The sequence below is a fragment of the Buteo buteo genome, chromosome 1, assembly GCF_964188355.1.
Source record: "Buteo buteo chromosome 1, bButBut1.hap1.1, whole genome shotgun sequence".
NCBI lineage: Eukaryota > Metazoa > Chordata > Aves > Accipitriformes > Accipitridae > Buteo > Buteo buteo.
Window position 1 is genome coordinate 79063359 of NC_134171.1, and position 24249 is coordinate 79087607.

Genomic DNA, 24249 nt, shown 5'->3' on the forward strand with positions numbered 1-24249 from the left:
CATATCATAGATTTAGTGATTCCAGGTAACAGTGGGTTTAAGAATCCAAGAGATACAGCTGTCAAACTAATACAAACTAGGTCAAAATGTAGGGCTAGTCGAGTTTGGATCATGTCTGATCTTGTTATTTCATTCATATAACCTAAAAACAATAGCAATATCAATGAAAATTTTCTATTTCGCCCAGTAGCAAGGCCATTACTGTTCCAAAGGGCTAATAAGTTCTCAGATACTAATAGCATTAAAAAAAAAAGAGCCTATACTTGACTCGTTCCATCTTTTATGCATGTACATTGACCTTCATAATGAAGATTTGCTAATTGTTCTGAAAAGTCATCTCCAGTTTGTGTGTGCTACAGAATGCTTGAACTTTTAAGAGAGAAAGAAAACAAGCTGAAAAAACCCCAACCAACCAAAAAAACCCACTCAAAACCCCAACACCCTCCCCCCAGCCTCCCCTACACTTTACACCCCACTCCACAGCTAGATCAGAAAAAAACCCCAGCAGTGTAAGACAACCTTTTGGATTGGTTATGTATTTTTAAATCACACACTATTAAGAACACTACATGCAAAGATGTTGAGCACTAACCTGATGTTTAACAATCTGTCCTAGTGCCAGATTTAAATCCACCTGGCATTTCCCAAACAGTTTGAGGTAGCTGCTACTGCCAGGCATTGCTTTGGTTTGCAGTCTGTTTGAGAGTTCAAGTTCTATCAATCCAGTTTCAAACCTCACAGCTCGCATTGAGGGAGTTGTAGCTGTCACTTGAATTCCCTAATGAATAAGGAAGGTACAAAGTTATTAGGATCTGGTTCAGAGACGTAAAGAGAAAGGTGGGGGGGACGACACCAAAAAACCCTCTTCACTGTGCAGCAAAAAAGAGGATGTAGTCGTTTTCCACAATGCAATGCCACTAAGCTATTTTAAAAGATTATGGTAACTAAACTCAAGGTCTATTTCTTTATGCAGAGTATTCCTGATCAATAAGCTTTGAGGTAAAAACCCAAAAGCCATTAATAGCATCTACGACCACTATTTTGTCATCATAAGATTACCTTAAACTGTAGGCTCAATGAATAAAGAAGAATTTTTGGTTTTTCTCCATCAGTTGTGCCATCATGTTCATTCCAAAGAGGTATTGGCTGCTCCCCTCCTGCACACATTAAATATATACATTCAGAGTTTTAACAAAGAAAACATTTAAAACAAACAGATATAAAAAAGGTGACAGTGAATTTAGCCTCATTTTAAACAGTAACTCGTTGAAGATTTATAAAAACAAATATAGTTTGAAGATGGAAGACATCAGTGCAGATTCAGCTTGTTACATATAGTTAATAGCTCTCTACTAAGAATCGAGGCAGAGAGTCATGTTCCTCCCTCCTGGGAAACTTTCCATAGGAAGGCTCAAAGCCTGTAAGGAGTAACACCTAGTTTTCAAAAAGATACTGTCTCCTACACCAATGTATCTCCTAATTATTTGACAATAAAAATTAAACACTTGACCAAGTACTGTGCAAATTGCATGAAAAGAGGAATTGCAATTATACGAGTATTTTTCAATGGCAGGAGGAAAGACTGTTCTGTGGTTATTCTATTTTTGTGTTTAATTCCTCATCCTGGCACATTTAATCCTAAATTACATATCCCCACAGGCCTAACCTGAAAGAGCAATCCTGGTTTAAATTCTCCTTGAGATTTGATCTACATTCAATCTTAGTTTATAGGAAGGGCTTGCTGCTGGAAAAGGCCAAGCCATTAATTCTGTCCATACATGCCAATTCTTCTAATTACAGTTATTTGGTGGTTAAGAATAGGCAGTTAAATCATTGATTAAAACAAAAACAGCCAATGAACATCAGTAAATTTTTATCACTCCATTTTGTATCCGGACATTTTTCTTCTCCAAATAGTCTTAATAACCACCTCCTTCTCCTTTTTCTGTTGTTCCCCCGCCCAATATTCTTAAGTAGGATCATGTAAAACTACAACAGCAACCTAAGGGTTCTGAGCAAGAGAATTAACTCATCTTTCATATATTCTCCACACATATATTAGAGACTATTTTTGCAATGACATTTCTTCATGAAGTTTGTAAAGCATTTGCCAGTTAAAAAAAGAAATAAAAGAGATATTACTTTTAAATAAAAGTTCTCCATCTATCCTCTCACTTAAGGGAGCACAATTTCCTTCAATGAAACTACAGTAGAAGTTGGGTTTGAATCTTTACATAAACCAGTGCAAAAAGTGATAGGAGTTTGAAAGTGGACACCAGCTGTCTTTAAATCAACACTGCCCTCAACTTGCAGATAGAATTACCATGAACTGTTCTGTTCATTAACTAGCTTTTAATCTGTGCAACTTCACCTTAAGTAACTGGTACTTACCCAGTTTTTATATAAGGATAATATGCAATCAATGTTCTAGTGCAACAGAAACCTTAATTAGAAAAAACACTTTAGTATATTACATTAATTGGCATTTTCAAGCCATGTAAATTACTTTGCTGCAAGCCAGGACAGAAGCTCCCTTCTGCCCCCATTGCTCTGCATTCAGCACCCAGATACATGGATTGCTGGCACCTGACCACGTTCCTGCTGAATTACCACAATATGGAAGGTAGCAGTCACATTTCAAAAACCATCAGGCTGCTAGCTGCAATACAAATTTATAGTCTGGAAAAACAAAGAACCAGCAATGGTAATAAATTCCTCACATAAAAACAGATGAGAGATCGAACTCTAGAGACTGAGAAGTGTTGTAAAAGAAATCTAATATAGGTTTCCCTTTTTACCACTTTATGCTCCTCTATAAAAATTGTTCTAATAGCATAATGACAGCTGTTGAAGGTTTATTCTTTCTCTAAATTTTTTCTTACTACCAAATGCTGACATATTTTGCCTGGAACAGACATCAGGGTGTTTAAAATTTGTTTCTTCTCATCCTTCAGGGATTCTGACGTTTTCCATTTTCTCCACTGCATCTTCTAAATCGCTTGAGGGCACGTCATCTGGACCTGCATGTTTCTTTTATGTACATTTGTATGCGTGAATATATATACACACACACAGAGGTATATGAAGGGAGCATGAAGATGCGCACACAGACACTCCTTTCACTTAGTTACCACTAGTTTATCCTTCCTCGTGATGTTTCCAACTATTAATGAATCTTTCCACTAAAAATTAGCTATACTTCTATAGTAGCCTTTTAGTATAACTCAAAAAGTGTTAAAATTAAATTACTTGAAATTTCACCTGCTTTTGAATATTTATTCATATTTGTCATCCTGTAACATTCTCTCTCAAATATATGTCCTTCTTCCTCTGAAAATATTACTAATAAAATTCATATTCCCTTTATTTCCTCTGGTTATTTTACTTTCTTTCTTACTTTTATATTATTATTTCTTAATAGACAGACAATACTTCTTATTAATTATTGCTTTTTCTTTTTTTAATTATGTTTATCACCATCTGCCAATTCTTATTTTCACCTAAAGAACAACAAAACACTTCTACAGTTCTTTACTTATTTGCTTTTCTCTTCATCTCCTCATCCGTCACGTAACATCCACAGTAAAGTACATTCCTGTTTTTTTTTTTTAAACTACCAAACAATAACTGTGTCAAACAAAGCATCCAGTCCTTACATTTCCCCTCAAGAGTAGGCACATATCAGAAACAATTGTATCATTTTGTACTATTCTTTCCAATGCATAGGGTGATAGAACTTGTTTACTGAGTGAAATATCACTGCATGGCACAAGTTATCAGCTTTTTGGTTTGCTTTCAGCTCTTGAACATAGAACAAGACTCTAACAGTAAGAACTAGAAAGTGAGTTGATCTATTTCTGAATGCTGCACAGCTGCACAAACTGTGATTCAGTCAGATAGGCAGAGTTTTTTATGTAAGAAAATAGAAGTTTTGTAACTTTGGCTGTCTAATCAAACAGATGAGCACATAATTCAGTATGCTATTTTCATCGCATATTGCAAAAGAGACAGCACTGAGTGATTTTGCAACTGTTCTCTAATACGGTTTTTAATGAAAACACTGTTTTTCTTCTGAAAATTTTTTCAGAACAGAAGCCAGCCTAAATGACAGAAACAAAACTGTCATTTCTGCAGTATACAGCATGATACACAAAACAATATAAAGAATAGCCAAATGCCTTTTTTGTACAGTTCTGAAACATCTTATCTGCAAAGAATCAAAGAGCTAGGAATTGGGAAACACTAAGTAATACCAATACTGACTATTTTCTCCAGACACAGCTGTTTTCCTTTAAAAGAATGTGCTGACATTATTTTACAAAAATGCAGTATCATGAGCTGCATTTTACAGGCGAACAAAGTGAATACAGAAGGTAACCCAGCCAAGGTCACATCACAGATGGACACACAGGCTAGTGCCCAGAAAGAGAAACTATCCTGCCTCCCAGTAAAACGCCTTGTTTCTGATAGAGCTACAAAAATTTCCAGAGCCTCTGTTATTACTTGAAACTCCAGCTCTGGTGCTTGCTTCTTGCTGCTGCTTGGAGTGCTAGATGTGAAACGACAGTGTCTGTGAAATAAATAGCTGATCCTGAGAACTATATAATGTTGCCATCAAACAAGGTTTAAGGATCTTACTTAAGGTTGGGTTTAAGTGTTCTGCTTACCTGAAACCTTCTGTATGACTTCATTTACTTCCTTCATGAACACTTTTTGCACAAATACTAAATGATTTAAAAGATCAGTTGTGAGATTATGTTCAAAGGAACCAACCTGCAGAAATACAAAATTTTAAAACAAAACTTTAAAACAGTTACCATACCTATGTTTTCAAAACAATGCATTTATAGTTTTCAGGCATCTTTTCAAGTCCAATTATATTGTTATTGGCAAAAAGAAAAGTCATTAAATAGTTTGGTCTCACAATTTTTCTACTGTGAATGCCTATCAGCAACCCGCAGGACATATGCTATTATATGAAAAAATTTATTCTCCTGCTTAAGTTTAGCTTAGACAATAAAATGCAGGACTTGATTAAGGTTCATGGAAGTATGCAAAATGCTACTTAATTCTAGATAGTAAATCATTATCAGAACAAATTAGAAATGAGCTGTCAATCTCTAAAAGTGCGTTATTCTAGTTACTATAGATGAACAAGTTTACTGATATCTTCAATGGTAAACTTATTATGTGTCTAATATAATCTTAAAGAATATTCCTAGGGAACTGAGTTTGCGTAAGATTGTTTAGATTTGCCATTAAGATTTTTTAAATAAAATTAAAAAACAGGTATTTTCTAAAACTACTTGGGACTTGGCTTTTGCCTTTGCTAAGCAGCCTTTTGTTTTACACGCTGAACAAATACCAAGACATTAAGGTCTTTCTTCAGCCAGGAAATAACTCAAATGGGTTTAACAAAAAGCAGCACCTAATTAAACTTCTCCCATAAAGATGCAAACATCAGAAGTCTCAATTACAAACACACTACACTACTTTTCTGACTGAAGAAACACAGCAGAAAAGCCATGCTTTTCCTCACAAGGTAGGTTTCTTTTAAGCAGCATCACTTTTCTCTTTGTGAAAAGTAACTGTGGAAATTGGTACACAAATAGAACTTCTGAGTAGAAAACTCTGCGTCGAACAGAAAATTTTATCATTGAGTCATTTTATCATTTTATCATTTAGTCAAATATCATTGACTAAGTTTATATATAGCTTCTATCTATGGAGCTGTCTAATCATGAAAAATTAAAACAGTTATAAAACCATAAAATAGTTTTTAATTTTTTCAGTATTTCTTTTTGCAAAACATATGACATTATCTGATGTGTTAGCATAAGCTTTCAGTTTAAAATTGCACTTTACTTGAATCATCAGCATAATATACTTTTGTCTACTTCACTGAAGAGAAATATTGTCATTCCAAAAAAAGTTTCTAAACATATCTTCCTTATTTATTTGCACGAAATAACATATTCAAGATCCTCCAATATAGTGGTCTTGAATGCTTAATATGTTGGCTGCTCATCAAACTAAGGACTGAGAAATTTCTATTTCAGTGTCACACAATTAAAAATGCTATATTTAGATCAACCCGTAAACCTGAGAGTTCTGGAGTAGGCAGATTATTAAAATAATATGAAGATGCACATACAGAAATGTAACAGAATGGAAATAACTCAACAAGTTATCAAAGATGACTTCAACACCTACTTCAGCCACACAACGCAAGTAGTTCCCCTGTAGATAATAGCCTTGCTTAGCAGGTAGTTCATCTATGCTCCAGATTTGGTCTGAATAAGTATCATGTTCTTCCATGATATATTTGCCTGACATAGTGACAGGAGGAAGGTTGAGACTTGCTGAAGGAGGAATGGTTGACATATCAGTAGCAGAGACTTTCGAGGTGAAGCGCAATCTGTGACTTGGAAGCTCAAAATTAAATCTAGTTTGGGCACCTGTAAAAGGAAGACAGAGAAAGAAAAGGTATGAACTAGCAAAAAAATAAATCTTTCATTTATCCTTAAATTTAAGAACACTTTTGGAATTAAAAAGAAAAAAAAAAATCTTTAAAATGTTATTGAAGTGCACAGACCTCTAGAGCTACAAATATCCACCCACGTGATTCCAGGTTTTCTTTATTTTTAAAGAAAATGAAGACTTCACTGTAATTAGATGGAGAAAGGAGTCATACAAACCACCTCATCTGTACTGAGGCCCTATAAGAGTATTCTCAAGTAGCCTTACAAATCAGAATTTAATTAACCAAGGATCATAAACTGGTTTGAGCAGAGGGAAGCTTCCTGGGAGGAAGCTATATATGAATGTATACATATCTTCATCTGCTCTTGTATTCTGCCTCTGGCAATTGTGTGTAACAACGACAGTGTAAATTCTCTATATGGCCCAATCTGATTGAAGTCCACATTCAAAAACATAAGCCAACAAGCAACAGATTCAAAGCTCTAGCTAGAATTCAACAGAAATATTGAGTCGTCTTGGATCCTTCTAGCAAGGCCAAACTAAAAGCCACAGTGTTTTTAAAGTTTCAGAGAACTGTTACCTGTCATTCCATGACTCCTCATTCTTCCCATCTTATATTCCGCCTTTAGAGAGGGCAAGAGCGCTGCTCCAATAGCTATACCATCTATCATGGCACTGAATTTTAGAACTATAGGCTTCTTTTCTAAGCCTTCTGGCAGCTGTGGAAATTCATTTGTTTCAACAGGTGTTTGATTAATACTTGTTGGAGTCTTTTCAGAGGGCAAAGGAGTCGCAACATCTTCTTTGGTAGGCTGGGGCCTATTTACCAAGACAAAGATCAGAAAATACTTTTTGTTATTCTAAGATGATATGTGACTAGCCTGACTCTCCCACGTCACGTTCAAAGTAGCACAAGCCCATAACCGGAGGGCAGCCAGTGGCGTTCGGAAGCGCCACGCAAGTAGCACTTACGCAGTTGACGGCTGCCTGATGAGATCCGAAATCTGCTTGGAGAGCTGGTGAGAACTGCGCACCATCATGCTGTGCAGCGTGGCAGGGTGCTGAGGAATGTTGATGCTGATGGCTCCAACTTTGACCACAGCAGCGTTGTTTGTTTTCAACCCTCTCTGGGCACTATACAAGGCCTGGGATTTGGCAATACTGCATTTCACGACGGTTCTAACAGAAAAGGAAACAGGATTTATTTGCACATCTTTCAGAACAGTTACAGTTTTATGTTAAAATGGGGTTTTAAGTGTTAGCTGAATTTTAAAGTATTCATATAAGTGATTTTGTTTATAAACTACATATACATTCCTTTTTTTTTCACTTTACACACACAGATGCACTACATGCCACAAACAACTACACTACATTTAAGAGAACTACAAGTCATGCATGGCAAAAATACCTGTTAAACTGTTACTCTTGCATAATGTAAGATCATTTGAGTTTATACACACTAGGCTGCACATACACAGAACAAATTTTCACACACGGAAACAAACGAGAGCCTTCCATTTCAACTCCTTTTCAGGAATAATTTTGAATCATCCTTTTCATATGAAGACTTATTAAAATCCGATTCTAGCATCCGAAAAGGTCAATGGAAGAAATCCTCACTTAGCAATAAATACATAGCAAGTGATAAATGGGTTTGTGAATTAATATCGACATTTAATTGACACATACTATTCCAAAATATGAAGTCTAAACTTTATTTTAATGTTAAGGAGGATATGGTTCATGACAGTTACCCAAGATAAAAATACAACTGCACAAAGCTGACAGGTTTTTATGCCAAAATTTTGGCATATCAGAATTCACTAAGCTCCTACTAAAAAAGATACACAGGGTAACACTAACATTCCTCATCTAAAGTCAATCACCAGAGGATTACCCAATGGAATTGTATTATGTAGCCAGCACAGAATATTACAGCCTCAAACAGAAAGACATAGCTGTGAAGATGCAGTACATAAGCTAAAATGTCTGAAAGATAGACTCTATAAAATTGCAATTCAATGAAAAGTTTCTCAAATACTAAATTTTAAGAAGCCTAACTAAAATACTTTTTGTATCGTGATTTAAATTGTTCTACAGACAGTCTGGTTTCATGGTGAAAGCTACGATATTCTATGAATTCTACTCCCTAAGTAATGTTTCTTCTGTGAAGCCCTCACACAGGGCTCCTTATTCTGATGTTAAAAGATCAGCTAGCCCAAAGCATCCCAGGTGTGGAAACACATTTAAAAAAACAAAACAAAACCACATCATCCTTTTGCTTATAATAAAGAAATACACAGCACTGTAATGCAACCACAGGCCTATCAACAGCAGATTAATTTACTGAAGCTCTAGAAACATTTTCAGATTTTTACAGGTATGGAAGAACTGCAAGCGACCTAAAGTGGTTATGAATTAATATTTTAGGGTAGACTGTCAAGTAGAAATGATTTCAAAGTAATTGAAGAATTTGCACAAATATTAAGGAGGAAACAAATCCTAATTCACAAGTATTTTCAGAAAAACATTACACAAATAAACATCACTTAAGAAAAGGGCAGACATTTTAATCCACCTCTTCAAAAGAAAAAAAAATCCCACTATTATTTCTGTTGATGTTTACTTATTTCCTACTCTCTTCCTGCTACCATTCTGACTGAACTATTGTGAAGCCAATCAAGAATACTTCCCCCCACCATCTATAACACAAAATACTACAGTAGCTATTCAAGCACCACAAGAACAACTTTCAACCTAAGAGAAAGATCTCTTCCTGACCTGTACCAGACAGACAGTCTAGTCTTAACCTATCTTTGTGTAGAAGTTAAAAGTAAATGTAGTTGGAGTTAAAGTCTGTACTGAATTTACAATCAGTTCCAAATATGAGAATTCATACTATTTTAAGCACTTAATTTTAAAAAATTACACCAATATAACTGTCGCAGGAGAATCAGATTTCGGCAAGATTAACTGTGCTTCTCTGCTAAGGTATTTCTATATTTCATGCAATGAAAGAATTTCACTGTCACTTGTCTTGTCTACAAAAAGCCTACTTCCATGACAGAATGAAATGCAGAACAACTGTGTGGCTATACAATTATTTGGAACAAGCACTGCACATTATGTATCTGCAGTTTGCTTATCTACAGTGATATGCCTGTAACAGATCTGGTTGAGTACTATATATCGATTAATGATTTTAATAACAGATCTGGTTGAATATTATTAAAATCATTAATCAATATTTAAGTTATATACCAGTAATGCATTCAGAAGTAATTCTATATTCTCGCATCAATTCTATAAATAATCACTCTCCAGACAAACTTGTGAAAAAAGTCTTTGTCCCATTACAGAACTGCCTACAAGGCCACCACTCAACCTAACAGATTTTTAGGAATGTTAAAAAAAGTGGGGGGGGAAAAAAAAGTCAGCAGGAGGCCCATAACACACACAAGAACTACTACTGTGAGATGAAAATTCAGGCAGTAGCAGATACTTGGACATAAAGTGATCCTTCCCTTAATTCCAGCCACTAGGGGTTTACTTTTTGAGCCACAGGCTGTATTGTGTTCATGACTCACCACCAGACCTACCCTACATGGATTTGTCCATTCTTTTTAATAATTTATGCTTTTGTTGTCCATGTCATATGGCCATGAATTCAACTGTTCAGTGATGCACTATACAAAAAAGTACTTCCTTTTGCTGGTTTAATGTTGCTACCAGACAAAAAGGAACAAAAAACCTGAATATTTTCTCTACATCACTTGCAGTTTTACAGCCCATCACCTCTGCTACCAGAGCTACCATCTATAAGGAGGACATTTTAAAGTTAATCCTGTATTATCACAACACTGAATATACAAAAATGCTGTAACAAACAGCAGTTGTACTAAGTCCTTCTAAAAGATATGCACTGGTGGTCTAAAGCAGCAAAAGAACCCATTCTCAGATTACTGCTTTGGGGGGGGGGAAGATGGGGGGTAGGGGAGAAAAAAAAAGAAAAAAAAAAAAGAAGAGCAGCCTCACAATTTTTGGCTATATAACTTTTCTCCTCAGAGGACTGCAGGGTCACTGTGTAGCAGGGCTTCTAGGTTGCCAGTGTGCCATTTCCCACCTTGACCACTACTCCAGTAAGACCCTCTGGACTTTAGCATCAGGAAGTAAGAAAGCAACTAGAAAGAAAACATTGCATCTTCTGTGAGAGAAGAGACCTATATTCACACATACGGATTTGGGGGACATGAAGAGGGTCACCTTCATTAGTAGTAGATGCACAGGCACGGTTTTAAGGAAAATATTTTGTGGTAGCATAACCCAGTCAGCATAACCAACTAGTAATTAAACCCAGCACAGAGGTAAAGACAGACAAAAGGAATGGTTCTATTCAGGCTGAAATCACAACAGGTACTATCACTCCAAACACAGCAGTTCCTTACCAACTTCGAAGCAAATCTAACCTGCCTGTTCCTTTACATTTGTCAGCATTATATTGCCTCGTTAAAATAAGCATAGAAGCAGATCTAAAGAACTTAACAGCCAGTGAAACCCTTCTAGCATTACAGTAGTGACGGTACAGTGTAATATCTGCCCCTAAAGCTAGATTGTTAACATTTACAAGGGCTTTTTTTGACAGATATTTAGCAGGCTACATTAAAAAAGCTTATCTGGGTAATATTAGATGTTTAACTAAAACGTAGTCAAGCAACATCTGCCTACACAATCACACACAGTAGGAATGCAGCCATTAGCTACACAACACAGAGTTAATTGCAAGACTATTAAACGTAATAATGTGACATACAGAAACTCTTGTTTGGCTGTGCTTGTAGGAGATGTAGGAAAATCCTCCAGTCTACAGATGAAGATTGAAGAGAAAGCAAGAAAAACAAAAACAAAGCAAATAAAGAATAAACATTCATGCAAAATTAGTCAGTTAATTACTTGTAACCCACAATATGACACTTACTTCCAAATTTACCAAGTTGAAGGTTTTGGGTTTGTTCGGGTTTGTTGTTTGCTGTTGTTGTTAAAGGTTTATCACTAATTTCCCCCCTTTCCTTTTTTACCCTCCTTATATGGAAGCTCAGTAAGATTATGATGTAAAATAGACATGAAGAACCTCAGTTGCCTTCAGAAACACTACATGGCTGTCAGATTAGAACTTTTATTTATCCATCTGAAACACACTTACTGGAAGCAATTTAGCTAGGGATGTTAATAAAATTCTATATGTTTTAAGTTCTATATAGCATCTTCCAAACTAAACAGGAATTAAAAGAGAGAGACTCAAGTCCCATTATTTAGGCCCTTTTTACAACATTAATATTCTAAAAGCAGATCACATACTGAGGGTTACCCAGCTAACGCTCAAACTGCGTGAGCGTGATCTACATTACAGAGTTGTAGTTCAACTGCTGTTTTGCAACTTAAACAGAAAAAAGTTCAGCTAGAAACAAAGAAAAATAATGCATGCCCTTTTTGAGTTTGTGAACCTGGCAAAAAGAAAGAACCAACCATGTGGATGCTGAGCAAGTCATTCAAGATGTTCATGCATAAAAAGTGATCCTCTCCCCCACCCCTGCCAAGTTGTGTCAATTATAGCGAGTGGAGAATGGATATTAGAACTGTAAAAGAATCATGCATCATGGGAGTTCAAAAAGATATCTAGTAAAGAAACAATATAGATCTTAAATGGGAATAATCAGCATCAGTAGGTTAAATTCTCCCTAAAAATCTTGTATGGTTTAGTGGAACCTGTAAGCTTCAAAGAGCAATTAGAAGCGTAAGAGAAAAAATACACACCATGTGATAAAGTTTCTATGCATACACCATACACAATAAAATTAGCGCAGAAAGCTCTGATTACATGAAGTGTAATTTCTTTCTTTTTACAAGAGTACCTGTCACCTACGATTTTTCAGTCAGGTCACTTACCCATTTACACTGCGATCCTGCTATCAGTTCTGAACTTACTAATATCTTTTACTAGAAATAGAAAGAAGTAGGAGTATTCATATTCAGGTAACTATGTCTAAGACTTGTGCAATTGGGTGCCCTAGACTGAAATCTACCAATACATTCACTGTATTCCTTCTCAGCTTTCTCGGATACGCCTTTCATAGAAAAGCCTCCTGTCAATGGGCACATGCAGTTAGCTTTAGAAGTCAAACTCAAGCCCAATTCTGCAACAGCTGCACGGTCGCCACCAAACTCTACAACTTCACGGATTCTAACTAAAGACATGTCGTCAATGCTTTCTCCATATTAAGCCACATACCTTTACTGTCACACCACTTCTATGCACTTGAACAATTTTAAACTGCCAGGCTTCATACTTACTGGATATTTGGGGTAATTCCCTCCAGCAGGACAATATTGACACCTCCTATGTGAGCAGTGGCACATGTCTCAGTCATCTTTTGATGTAGTACATCTTTAAGAAAAAAGATACTTAACAGCATTTCATTCAGTAAAATACTTCCAGGTATGCCTACTGCTTTCAAAAATATAGTACCAGGAAAGTAATTAAAACATTAGTTTTAGTAGTCACCTTAAGTAATATCAAATTTATATTGTGACAAGAAGATAGCTTTTGAAAATGAAAGGAATGAGTATTATTATCTAAAAGAATTTCCTTCATGGCATTTTCTGAATATCTTGCATCCTTTTAAAATCCTTCAGCATCCTAATAAGAGTTTTTAAAAGAACTTGTTGAACATTATTATACTATCCACACACAGACATAACGTACATCTATTTACAAACAAAACATACTACACATGCACATACGTATATATGCATTGATATAGTATGCACACACACGTAAACATGTAAAGCTGCCATTGAATTCAATTACAGAGTACATTTTAGCTTATCCCACCTTTCATTTTTTCTTTCAGGGTGAAACTGCCATGGATTCTCTTCAGTTCAGATTCCATCGTTAGACCGCCAATGTCTGCCTCCAGGTGGGTTCGGTTCACCATGCCTATTCCAAAGACTATGAGAGTCACATGCTGTGGCTCCGAAGTCACCAGGCTGCGCTTCCTCTGTGTGTCTCTGCCATTATCCTGTTCATTCTCAAACACCACTCTACAAGCAGGTTCAGTTGGGCTTCGAACACCTACAAAAATACAAAGGAGTTATTTAAGGATACTTTCCAAGAAATCCTTGGCATATCTGGTTTGTTTTTGAAACCAAGGATCACGTATCTTGCACATCAAGTGAACTCTTCAGGCAAATTATCTGCGTCTTGCTTATTCCACTCTAACAACACTGCAACTGAACCAAATCCAAGACACAATGGGGACAATAATGAGTGATGTGATTTCATTATTATTCATAGATATATTATTATGTACATCATATAAATATTCATATTTATGTGATTTTATTGTTATACAACAAAAATGCTCTGACACTTTCCAATTGTCCTGTTTCTTTTTTGATCATTTCACAGCCAAAGGTTCTTATAATTTAATTTTGGATAAACAAGTTTTCCTTCTCAACACTCAGAGCATAAAAACAATGTAAGAAAATTTACTTTTGTGCAGATATCATAGCTGTGGGTATGATATTCTGTGCATGAAAGATACTGCCCTCTGTTTATCAGAAGCTCTCATTTGACACTTTCTCAGTTTTTCATTCTTTAGTTAAAAGGAGTCCAAAGAAAATATGCATAACTAGTAACTGTACCATCCCCTGCATATTTACAACCACCTAAGTTCCCCAACAAAAAGAATGATGCTAAGTCAGCCGTCAAATTTACTCTGCTGTGCTAAAATACATTAGAAAGAAAGAGCAATGATCACCCCAGATCTCAGAGCTCTGGGTGAAATTATGGCCCAAACACCTGTAAACTTTGCTGGACTTCACCAAAATCAGTATTTCGCCTTTTCTTCTCTCAAAGCTAGGTTGACAGATTATTTTTTTACCCCGTCATTTCCAGGGCAGAAATTATCTCTCTCAGGATGGCTTATGTATGTGCTTACCTATTTTCACAAAATATAATATACAGCATTTCCATTAGCCACTTGAAAACAAAGTAGCACCTAGGGAGGAATACTCAATCCACTCTGCACACAATTAACCAGAAAAGTTAACCTTTTAACACAGTCCCACATACAGAGCAAATCCAGATTAACAGAGCTGCACAAAAATATCAAGGGGCTGAATTTAAAACCAATCAATTAACACATATCTGACTAAGTCTAGGACTGAAAGAATCAAAGTATACTATAAAGCCAGAAAAAGAACTTGTTTCTTTTTTATACCATCTCAGTGAACGCCTTACAAGCTCCCTCCCATCCTCACCACTTGCCCCTCTGATCCAAGTTAGATGGGGTGGGCAACTTTCAAAAACCACCTTATGATCAAGCTTTAGAAGGATACACTTGAGCAAAAGCACACACTGTCAATTATTTGGATTCATGAACTAGTTTACCTGTTGGACCAAAAGTTTCAGAAGACTTTTCTAAAATCCCAGTTGGATCAGAAATAAGTGAATAGAAGTTCAATAGTTTATACATATTTTGCCAGCACTCAGCAGAAGGTTCACTCTGTTCCGACACGGTAATAGAGTCAGAGTCATCCATATGAATAGTCATGTGGTCAACTACATCTTTTGAACCTTTCCTGGACACTTTAGAAGTTCTTCTTTCTGACCTCCCCAAGGAATTCTTGTTTCGAGACTCTTTTTTATTGTTCTCATTGTTTGTTCGTTTGTTCTTTGTATTGTTCACTCTGTTACCTCCATTAAGACTTCCTCGAGAGCTTCGGCTGAAATCAGAAGAGCGGAAGTCTCTGTGTTTGCGGGTTTTAAAAGTAGGTGTTGGAGAGGCTGATCCAGCTGTGTATCTGCTAAGTTTGATGTCCGTCTGCGTGGCTTTGATATCATCAATCATTGTACTGAACTGATGAATGAGACGAACCAGTGCCATATCTACGTGCTGGCTTATGGACTGGCAAGAAATTGTAAAATTACAGTGAAAAGTATTATAATAGCGTTTATTCAAGTCATGAAAAGAAAGGGCATTGGTGGAGTTATGAGGTGTGCACATGGATTTCTCCATTACAACAGCACTAATACTGAAAGTTTCTAACATCAAAGCTGGTTTGAATTCAAGAGGAGGAAGATTGACAGCTCCTTGCCTAAGGAAAGAAAAGATACAAGTTACTACTTTTTTTTTTTTTTAATGGGAGTCAAATACTTTTTTACACCATGGTACAGCTGATTTATTGAACCCAACCTTTTATTTCCCTTAGGATATCACCTTCTTACCATAGTTCTAAATATAAAAAACGATATTCTATACTTTCATACTGCATGCTACTAACACAGTTATCATTCAGTTCTGTGAAAACTTATTTTGGCATGCAGTATTTCCATCACAACCTAAAGCTTTGCCCAAAATAGGCAGGGGGAGCAGGGGGGGAAATTCAGCATTTACACCAAGAAGTAACAACCTCATTTACAGGATTAATTATAAAACAGCATTTAAGAGCCTCTCAAATCTCCCTCACTATTATTCCCACCAGCTCTCCCTTCCCCAGTCTCCAATTTTCAAAAGTAGCCGAGATTCAAATTCTTAAAATTTCCAAACCATTCCATAGGAAGATTTAAAAAAAAAAAAAAATTCTAACAGGAAGATAAAACATATAAGATTAAAAGAATAAAGGACTACTACTTATTTTATGGAAGTGTTTTGGAATTCTGTATCTTCACATGAAAAACTCAGTTTCTGTTCCTTAACCAATATACATATTTTCCAATGTCTCACAACATACCTTCGAGCTCGCTTGCTTTTTCTTTCCTTTGCTGTATCTGAATCAACAATATCTGCTCTTAGGCAGTCCAAAGTTCCTGAGAATGAAAGGTACTCTCCAAAGTACATTCTGTAGCAGAGTGGCATTGCATCCTGTGACTGAATTCCCGTGTAACTTAGAAGAGGTTTGAAAACAACCTACAAAACAAAACCCACTGATTTATTACTTATTGTCTAGATTATTCCTATATTCTTGCTCTGTCATTTGTTGATCTATAATATTTACAATGTCAGCTACATAGTACAGAACATTTTTAAGTTTTATTGACAGTGCTGTAAAACAGAAAGAAGCGGGATAAAAAGGAGAAGCTTTGTGGACTTTTTGAGTAAAAAGATTGATTACACAGCAAGCTAGCATTGAATGCTTAGCTATGGGAGCAAAGTTTCTGCATGTTCCCCTCAGTAAAAAGTACTCTGGAGAACTAGGTTAATCTCATAAATGCTCCAATATGTTCTTTAAAGTTATAAAACAATGGTCTATTAATTACCATTCATAAAGTTTATTATGGGACACCTCAGAGGTTTCTTGAGCCTTTCATCTTTGCATAGAAATGCACAAGAAACGTGTACAAAAACAGGATGACGTTTTCATCGTTGTAAGGTTGTTGTGGTTTGGGGTTTTTTTAAAGTAATAACTAGTTTTTCCCTACAGAACTCCAAAATACATCAGCAAACCACACCTACCTGTGCATCTGCTAGCTGGACAGCAGGAAACCCCTGGTTACCCTCTTCTACACCTGCAATGTCATCCTGACTGGTGCTGTGCTGTGAGTGTGTGCCATCCAGGGTGTTCTGGTCACTAGACAAAACTGTGTTGAAGTCTGAAGCAGAGGGTATAGTAGGAAGATTGGGTGCCACACCTGAAAAATAAATACCTATGGAACACTAACACCACAGCAAATTTTAACACCACCAACTCTGTTAGTTCAGCAAGATTATATAGAAAGGAACACATGCCATACACAAAGTCAGAGCCCTAGTCAGGTCTATAAACTCACAAAAGTGGCATTCATAATAAAGAAACAGTCTGATATTGATGAAATAGATAACAGAGATAGTGCAACTCATATTTGGAAGGACAAAAATATCTCCTCCTTTTTGCCTTCCTTCACAAGGCTTTTTGTCTGTATTGCATTCTATAGGGCACTTAACTCCTCTTTAAACTGAAATAATAGGTAGCTATATTGAGCTATACACTGAGTAGCCTATACCATCAACAAAAAGAAAGATTATCCACAGTTGCAGATACTTGATTTTAGCTTTCTATGTGCTATAAGCTTCTGGGTTTTGGTAGTCCCAATGCAAGATCCACTAATTGGATCGCTATAGATTAGTCTCTAGCCAAATACGCTCTTCATGAAAATGACTAGTTGGTCTATTTACGAACAATCAGACTTGCAGCGCCAGGGCAGAGCGATGCTGAATCACCTGCATCTTGAGAATGGACTGGACTCAACCTCCATGACACAGAGTTGCTCTGCCAATATAAATTAATCCTGATTCTTCAAAACTCAAGTACTTATCAGAGAGCCACAACTACACGCCTCCACAGAAAAATGGTTTGGATAGATCTGTGTCCGAGTTAAAATCACTAAGTCTTAGTTTCAGGAAAGTGAGTTTGTGAACAAACTGTCATGGTTTCAGTAGGAAAAACCACAGCTTTTTCTGGAGATAAAAAAAAACCCAAAACCAAAACGAAAGCTATACTTCTGCCCTATGATTCTTTCTGCAGGGAAACACATTCCAGTTTACAGGAGCCACACCAGTTAAGCAATATGTACAGCACAAAGATGTTTTGTAGGATCAGAGTATTTGTGCAATATTAAAAACAAATTAAAGCTTATTATTGTCTAAGATTAATATATTACACTTGAAAGACTGTTAATAGAAGAAACATTCTAATTTAGTGTTAGTGAAAAAGAAAATTAAGATACACACATTTGAGGATTATGAATGATGAAAGGCTTACAAGAATAATAAATAAGCTGCAATAAGTTGTAACACATGTTTCTTTAATACACTTAAGACCTTCAGTAATGTGTATTTTCTTTTCTCAATTCCCTTACACCAGTGGATAACTTCCCATTGCTGAAGAAGAATGTTACTCTCAAAATAGATGTTTATGTTTAGTCTCAAAATTGAACTGAGAAAGAGCAAGAATTCCGATGTACAAAATCTTTATTACAAAAACAGCATATGCAAGTTAGATTAAAAACAACTAAAAAAATCCAAGGAGCTCTGCAACTGAGCATGATTTTATGGTTTAGCTTTTGGCACCTACACGTTGTTTCGGAAGCTACATTTACAGTTCTCCAAATGCAAGAAATGGCTATTGCTTTGGAAGCAGGGTGAGGGAAATAGAAACGGTTTTGCTTAAATCACATTTGTTCATTTTCCAGTTTGCTGAGAAGTCCCACAAGTAGTATTTATGCCTGTTGAACTTGCGTCACTTGCTCAATTGCTTTCAGAAAGAACATGGTAAACCCAGGAACAGCCAACCCAGAATCATCTCAAATTCAGCTGTAATTAGCAATACCTGTTGGAAGACTATTGTGTCCAGATTTGGTGGCCGGACTTTCTTGTACTACACTTCCTCTGTTGCCCACAGCATTTGACATCCAGTTATAGAAACTCACAGAAGATGGTTCAGAGAGCAAAGGATGTTCAGATAACATGTCTGTGGCCACAGTATTTCCTATACAGATAAATCAGAAGCTTTAGCATTTGTTTTATCAAACGCAGCAAAAACCAGGAATGCAGCATAATTTTACTGACAATACCTATTTACTATAAAAGTAAGCCTAATCCTCAAGGTTTATTCCAGTAAATTATGTGCCAAGCAGCGCTACAGGTTCTACCGCAGAAGTTATACTATAACACTAATGGATGTTGCACTACAAGTGTCTTTGCATTTGTTCATCTCTACCATTAATTAGAAGAAAAGAGTCATTAAGAAACCAAAATACCTTTTCTTCTGAATAGTATTTCATGCCCTGACAGCAAAGGAGAGAGGTTTTAGAGAAAACACAGTATCAAACTTCTCTGTTTTTCTTTATATAAATTATAACAATGCACTCTGAACAATAATATCGGACAAAAATTTCAATGTATGTATTTCAAACTTCTATAAAACACATTTGTTCAAAAGACCATTACTAAAAATCTGCAAATTATTATACACAAACTAAATTACTGGAACATTAGTTTTAGTCCACTTTTTGAGCTACTTACAAGGTCAAGAAAAAAATGACAAATACAGAATGATCGCTTCCTTATTCACTCAAAAAGACTCACTTAAGTAACTATGTATTATACTCAAAAAGTAGTAAGGCTAAGTAAAAGGAAAGTATTTTATTTATTTTGTTAGTTGTCATTTCTTTTCCCAACCTGATGTACTCACTGTTTGCTTCCAGGAAATATGGTGCAGCGGTGTCTAGAAACAGCTGTTAAACTATGGGGTTTTTGGTTTTTGTTTCTGTTGGTTTGGGTTTGGTTTTTGGTTTGGTTTTTTTTTGGGGGGGGGGGGGGGGGGGGGGGGAATATCTCAAACAGAAATGATAACTCATAGTTGAAATACAGCACCTTTTCTGAATCATTAAAATAAAATCAATCCTCCCTTCCCCTCCCTTTAGCTTACTTACGCTACATCTTACCTGTTCTTGTTAAAGAACTACTTTTAACTGCAGTTGTACTTCTTTGAGGAGTCCCTTCCAAAAGATTATGCAGACTAGGAAAACTCCCAGTAAGATAGCTAAGCAGACTCTCTTTTCTTGGACTTTCTTTGACTGCCATTCCAGAACGGCCAACATGCACTGGTGAATCCGTAGCTGTATCTCCACTAGTGTAACTTAGGGAATGATACGGATGTATACCCTTGTGGAGAAAACAAAGAAACTAATGAAGTACTGTGTAAACTGCAAAAAAGTAGAAACATTTGGTCTGAATACGAGATCAGAACAAAATAACTACAAAATTCTCATTCCTGAAAACTTTTGGACAAGTAGCACTTTATTTGGGGCAGGTTATACGCCATACAGGCATTGTGCATAAAGTTGCTATTGAATTCTCAAGTATTAAAATAATTTTATGTGTAAAAACAGTTTAAAAAGCCAAAGAAGTAACAAATGGAACTGCAGATGTGTAGAATTCACCTAAAGCAAGTTTGCAGAAGGAACAGTGTATGCCATTGAATATAAGGCTCATTTTTATTTGGTCTTCATCTGAAGACCAAACCCCTTCTATCCCTAATGTAACAGTAAGTACAGCCTCTGGACAAGGTGAAGAATGGAAGCTGGGGGCTTCTGGCACCAAGAGGAAGGCTCCTGGTCCACCTAAAGGCTTAAAACTAAGAAATAGGTTCTCAGCCCTCAAAATTGAAGAAGAGCCAGAAGTGCTTTCAAGCAAAGGGTCTGGACCATTTAACCCTAAAACATGCAAGAGCACCAGAAGGGAGCAGTAAGTGGTAGTAGTGGGTGACTATCTGCTAGAGGGGACAAACACACCAGTATATGCTGGGCTCTGACCAGCTGGAAAACAGCTTTGTAGAAAAGGACCTGGGGGTCCTAGTGGACACCAAGTTGAATGTGAGGCAGCAATGTGCCCTTTCTGGGCTGTCTAGCCCAGGCTGCACTAGGCAGTAAGCTGCCAGCAAGGCACGGGAGGTGATTCTACCCCCCTACTCGGTGCTGGTGAGGCCACGCTTGGAGTATTGTGCCCAGTTATGGGCTCCCCAGTACAAGAGAGAAACACTGAAAGAGTCCAACGAAGGGCCACTAAGATGACTAAGGGACTGAGGCACCTCTCATATGAGGAAGGGTTGAGAGAGCTGGGACTGTTCAGCCTAGGGAAGAGAAGGCTTGGGGGGATCCTATTAATGTATGTAAATACCTGAAGGGAGGATGCAAAGGCAATGGAGCCCTTCTCAGTGGTGCCCAGCGACAGGACAAGAGGCGATGGGCACAAACTGAAACACAGGAATTTCCTCCTGAACATCAGGAAACACTTCTTTATTTTGAGGGTGACTGAGCACTGTCACAGGTTACGGACTCTCCATCCTTGGAGATATTCAAAAGCCATCTGGACATAACCCTGGGCAACTGGCTCTAAGTGGCCCTGCTCGAGCAGGGGGGTTGGAGAAGATGACCTACAGAGGTGCCTTTTAATCTCAATGATTCTGTGAAAAACCACAGCTGAAAAGGAATCGGTACAAGCCACCAAGCTGCCTGACGTACATACAGAAGACAAAAAATTACTTTAAATACAAAAAAAAAAAAAAAAAAAACACAAACCCCCAAAACAGTCACAGACTCTTTCTGTAAAGAAAGTAGAGATAAAAACAGATTTTTGCAGTTTTCTGAACAGCTTGTGGAATAAAAAAACCACACTAATTTTACTACAAGTTATAGAAGACCTTTGTCCATCTTAGATTTTGTATAATGATAGTTAAATCCTCATTTCTGCTTCCATAAAAGATGAAAAGCCATAAAAGTTAACGCACATCCTTAAATTATGCACATATATATATAGTTTTTAAGCATGCCTCTGAAGTTAATTGGCAAGAAAACCAATAAAGAACAGATGTAGAATATAAGCCAACTAATCGAGCATCACTTTTAAAAGGCAAGGAGCATACCTTCCACGTGTTACAGTTACAGTTAGTTATAGTTACTTTTTAGACAAGTATTTATTGATTTGCAGCCTACAGAATTGCTTCTAAACAGGCCAGCTACAAATCACTTTCCCCTCATGCACGGTGCTAGAAACTTACCTTTATTTTCAGAACAGAATCACTGTGAGTGTGAGTCTTGGATAATTTCCTCATGATCTCAGCACCAGTTACAGGCCCAGAAGAGCCACCAGCAGGTGGAGGGCGATTAGCTGTCCCTTCTAGGAGCATTGTGTGCTCACTGACAGTAGCTGGAACCAAACAAACAATTTTGCTCATTTGTGTATATATAGATATATGGGGAACCAAGATTATCTATTATTAGGTACATTTATTCACAAGAAATCACAAGCTTCCAAATTCTGACATGCAACTACACACAGCTGTCTAGGGAATTTTAAGACAAATAAGAAAACCTCAAACATGGGCCTACTGGATTTTGTTTAATAATCCAAGTACAAATCTTTGTCCTTCTCATGTCATACAACTGTTGCTCTGTGCTACAGATCCAAAAGAAAGTTGCCAAATTTCACTTCCTTTTGCTGACTCTGGCATGGCTGTTCATTTTTTTAATTAAGATGCTTACATTGGCATAAATTCCATCTGTAAGTAAATGTATACAAGGCAGCAAAATTGCCACTTCCAAAATTCTTGGTGAAAAATAGAATAATGTACACAGAGGGGAAAAAAATTAAAATACTTCACTGGTTCTTATCGTCTGTTGCTGCTCAACCAAAGGAGATATTTTAGAGGAGGGAGCAAAAATTTCCATCATACTGTATGATAACATACAAGTTTCACACACAAACATCTTTGGGTTTCCTCTCTTTACGCTGATAACTGTTGCCTGGCTTTTTCTCCTCCTGATTTTTTAAAATTATTTTCCCCTCAATGTTCCGGAATTGTTACTTGAGAAAACATAAACATTGCATTCCTGAGAACAGCAGCACTGTGCATAGATGCTACAAACACAAAATAACTAAGTCAACTGAAGACAGCAAAAAAGAGTACTGCAACAACATGTGTTTATTTATGGCCTTCCTTTCTGTGGTTCTTACTTAAGTCAGCTCTGTACCAAGTACAAAGCTAAATCAGTAACTTATGTGAACTTGGCAATGTGTGAGCTGGCAACAGAAGTCTAACAGATACAAAGCAGTAAAAATGAGGCGGGGGGGGAATACGAAAACATGTCTTCACAAAGAACAAATAAGAAGGTAGGTTTGAAGCTGTTCCTGGGAGAGTTCATAGAATTGCATGTTACAATTCTTAACTAAGGTCAGAAGCTGCACAACAAAATCCTAATTCGAAGCTAGGAAATAATTAAGTTGATATATTTTGTGCAGTAAATAAGAAAATGAAGCATGTGAAGAAAGAGAGGTCTCCTGGTTTGTTTTTCCCCAAACAAGTAATAATTATTATAATACTATATAATTGTCAGCAGCAGCTTCAAAATGAAGATGAGTCTAGTAAAAGAAGCCTGATGACTCTAAAGACGACGACTATAATGTATTCAAGCATTAAAACTAAAGAAGATACAAATGCTCCGAGAGGAGCTACTTGTCCCCGTGAATTTTTATGGAGACAGAAAAACACAAAAATACCTGCATCAAATTCAAACTCTGCTCCATCAGCACTTGTGTCACTCTGAAGACCCCCTCCGTTGTCTAATCCAAGTCCATCCTCATGCTCATGGCAGGCATTCGTCTGCAATTTCACTGGCTGAGTCGGTCTGTGTAAGCTGACTCCTTTAAAGGCTGGGGTCACCACAATGAACTTCATCCATTGCCTTGCTAAGGCAACTAGACCTTTCTTTAAGGTCACTAAGGCAGGAAGGCCATCGCTCTTTAAAAAAAAAAAAAAAAAAAATTTAAAATGCTGTGATATACATTAAGTAAACTGGAGGAAAAAAAAGTCAGAACTCCCTTAAATCTTTGCGCTTAAGAGACTTACAACTGAAACATGCTGGCTCCACACAACGTCCACTCAGATATAAGAAGCCATAGTGAACAGATAAAAATTACAGCTTCATTGAACACAGTGAAAACATTCAACTACATGACCTGAGGATCTAGCCCAAGGGACCAAAAATAAACAACAGGAAACAGGTTTATTAAATATGAAACTAAAAGTACATAAGTAATTATAAGGCTGTGAACTAAAATTCACAATAGCACTAGATTGACTGTAGAAACAGAACTGAGATTAAAAGATGAGGGGCTTTCCATTGTTGGTAAGCAGTATTTTAAAAACATAAATTTGAGGTAAAAA

General features: G+C 36.7%; 1 protein-coding gene across 13 annotated transcripts in view; it reads right to left on the reverse strand.

Moving 5' to 3' along the window:
- BLTP1 (bridge-like lipid transfer protein family member 1) overlaps positions 1 to 24249 on the reverse strand; it is a 126451-nt gene that overhangs the window by 36070 nt on the left and 66132 nt on the right. For 8 of the 13 annotated variants that reach the window (XM_075037007.1, XM_075036978.1, XM_075036998.1 and 5 more), the window contains 16 exons: positions 23583 to 23823; positions 22084 to 22232; positions 19970 to 20189; positions 18853 to 19011; positions 17001 to 17191; positions 16279 to 16454; positions 14936 to 15642; positions 13376 to 13615; positions 12835 to 12928; positions 11297 to 11347; positions 7456 to 7662; positions 7064 to 7302; positions 6214 to 6458; positions 4668 to 4773; positions 1060 to 1157; positions 593 to 778 (listed from right to left, as the gene is read on the reverse strand). In XM_075037007.1, the coding sequence (XP_074893108.1) occupies positions 593 to 778; positions 1060 to 1157; positions 4668 to 4773; positions 6214 to 6458; positions 7064 to 7302; positions 7456 to 7662; positions 11297 to 11347; positions 12835 to 12928; positions 13376 to 13615; positions 14936 to 15642; positions 16279 to 16454; positions 17001 to 17191; positions 18853 to 19011; positions 19970 to 20189; positions 22084 to 22232; positions 23583 to 23823 (3309 nt within the window). The remainder of the gene's footprint in view (positions 1 to 592; positions 779 to 1059; positions 1158 to 4667; positions 4774 to 6213; positions 6459 to 7063; positions 7303 to 7455; positions 7663 to 11296; positions 11348 to 12834; positions 12929 to 13375; positions 13616 to 14935; positions 15643 to 16278; positions 16455 to 17000; positions 17192 to 18852; positions 19012 to 19969; positions 20190 to 22083; positions 22233 to 23582; positions 23824 to 24249) is intronic. The other 5 variants (XM_075036980.1, XM_075036974.1, XM_075037026.1 and 2 more) reach the window with 3 other exon arrangements.